This window comes from Octodon degus, unplaced genomic scaffold (genome assembly GCF_000260255.1).
Source record: "Octodon degus isolate 3935 unplaced genomic scaffold, OctDeg1.0 scaffold00022, whole genome shotgun sequence".
Taxonomy (NCBI): Eukaryota; Metazoa; Chordata; class Mammalia; order Rodentia; family Octodontidae; genus Octodon; species Octodon degus.
This window is the reverse complement of record NW_004524598.1, coordinates 15,924,376-15,926,792: the sequence shown is the minus strand read 5'-3', so window position 1 is coordinate 15,926,792 and position 2,417 is coordinate 15,924,376. Positions and strand designations below refer to the sequence as shown.

The 2,417-nt window shown below is 42.0% G+C and overlaps 1 protein-coding gene across 1 annotated transcript in view; it reads right to left on the bottom strand.

Moving 5' to 3' along the window:
• Positions 1-2,417, bottom strand: part of Ube3d (ubiquitin protein ligase E3D) — a 164,349-nt gene that overhangs the window by 105,457 nt on the left and 56,475 nt on the right. Inside the window, exon 9 of the mRNA XM_023711935.1 lies at positions 2,248-2,411. Coding sequence (XP_023567703.1) covers positions 2,248-2,411 — 164 coding nt within the window. The remainder of the gene's footprint in view (positions 1-2,247; positions 2,412-2,417) is intronic.

Below are 2,417 nucleotides of genomic sequence, written 5' to 3'. Positions count from 1 at the left end.
GGCCGGCCAGATAACTCAACAGATTAAAGCACCTACTTAGGCAGATGCAGGGGCCAGGGGTTCCATTCCCGGCCTGCCAGTCCCGCCTCACCCCTGGGGTTCCCTGAGAGGGTGATTGAGACTGGACGTGGTGGTACGTGCCTGTAATCCCAGCACTTGGGAGGCTGAAAACAGAAAGGATCACTACAAGTCTGATCTGTGTAGTGAGACTGCAGACCCTGCACTAAATACATATATAAAAAAAGAAAATGACTTTCATAATTATTGTGTGATTAGACCTTCTCAAACCTCTAAATTTCAAATAGGTAGAAAAGATGAGCATAAAAGATTTTAATAAGCTTGCCTGTATGAATCAAAATATATAAAGGAGCATGAACACACAACTCCAACATAACAAAATCAATAAACAGCTCAAAAGCTGACTTACTTCCCCCCAAAATCTCAAAAACATAAAATACATAAACACATCCTAGCTGGGCGTGGCAGTGCACATCTGTAATTCCAGCACTCAGGAGGCTGAGGCAGGAAGACTGCTGTGAGTTTGAAACCAGCCTGCACTACATAGTGAGTTCAAAACTATGCTGAACTCTATAGAGATCCTTCCTCCAAAACAGACAGACCATATTCTCTGATCATCCCTTCCTAAAATATAAGGAGGGTGGATTAAACCTGTTTTGTTCTTTTTATTAGTTTAGCATCAGATAAGCAAAAATGTGTTTGGTAGTCTGAGAGAGAGTACAGAGAAAGAGGCATGTAAGGAAACTTCTGGTCAGAGTACAAATCTGTGACGCCCTGATAGAAAACATTTGAGATTTACTAAAATTTTAGACTGGGCATGGTGGCACATGCCTGTAATCCCAGCTCTTGGGAGGCTGTGAACAGGTGGATCATTATGAGTCAAATCTAGTAGTAAGACCCTGAACACCCAGTAGACCTTTCCCTAAAATACAAAAAAAAAAAAAAAAATTAAATGTGTGTATCTTTTGATTCCATAGTTGTAGAAATCCCTCTTGTTAAAAGGAAAACTTGGGCTGGCAGATGGCTCAGGGCCGGGGAGATGGCTCAGTAGAATAAGCGCTTCCCTGGCAAGCGCAAGGGCCTGAGTTCAATCCCCAGTCCCCCCCCCCAAAAAAAAAAAAAAAAGAAAAAAACTTACACATGCAATAGTATCTAGTTCAGCATGAATTATAAAGCAAAAAGCAATAACCCATGTTCCACCAATCAAAAAATAGTTGAATTATTACAATCTATCCATGTCATAAACTGTCAAGCACTGATGTGGAAAAAATCACCAAGACAAAGCATTTTATTTTTTAAGTGTAAATGACATGTGAATTATTCGAATTAAGATGTTAAAAGAATAGAAAAAGGAATGGAGGAATATTCAGCACAATTTGTACTGACAGAGATGGACATGATAAAGAACTTTCATATTTAGCTTATATATGTTTGTAAGTATTAGACAGGGCTCCCAGGATTTCTACTTAAATGGCAGCTTCTCTGAGGAACCATCTCTGACTTCCCAACCTAAAATGACAACCTCGTTCACCCACCCCTTGACTACCCCATTACCTTTCCTCTCTTCATTTTCACCACAGTAATCCACCACCCGGAGCTCAGTGTCCTTACTTTAAAACAGGGTGACAACAGTACCTTGCCCATTGGGTTGTTGTTAGCCTTAAGTAAGCGAGAAGCTCGGATGAGCTAGATGAATACAGGACATGTAGAGCAGAGCAACATAAATTTTTAATTGCTTTGGTTGCTTTCATTGACTGTCTGTTTCCCCTGTTCAGATGATAACCGCAGAGCTATGATTGTCCTCTACTGTTATCCTCAGTGCCGGGGAAGTGCTCATCACCAGAACTTGTAGTTGTTAGTCTGATTTAGTTCTGCGCCACACCTCTTGACAGCTGAGATTACACACAAAGACCAATTACTTTTAAAGTCAAAGCACACTGTCCCCATGCTAGTCATGCGTAATAATTCAGTGTGCTTTAAAATCACATTGGGCGGTAGGGCCCCTGGAAACTTCAAGCAGGGCAGCGGCACAGTCCCACTTAATGCATTAATGTATTATCCATGGCAGCAGGGCAGCAGCAGCTAACATACAGTGTGTGATAAGAAAACACGAGGGGCTGGGGATGAGCTCGGGGCGCAGCACCTGCCTGGCTAGAGTGAGGGCCTGAGCTAGCTCAATTCCCGGTACCCACCCATGTCCCCCAAAACAAAAACAAGAGTACAACTTACTTTTCATTCCTACTTCTGATGCATGGCTGGTAAAGGACTTTGACAGCATTCCGGGCAGAACTGGAGCTTGATTTCAATGTGTCTTCGAATAAAGGGAACTTTTTGATATGCTTGGAACTTCTCAAAGAGTCAACCACCAAACTGTCTAAATTTAAAAGCCAAAGCTAAGG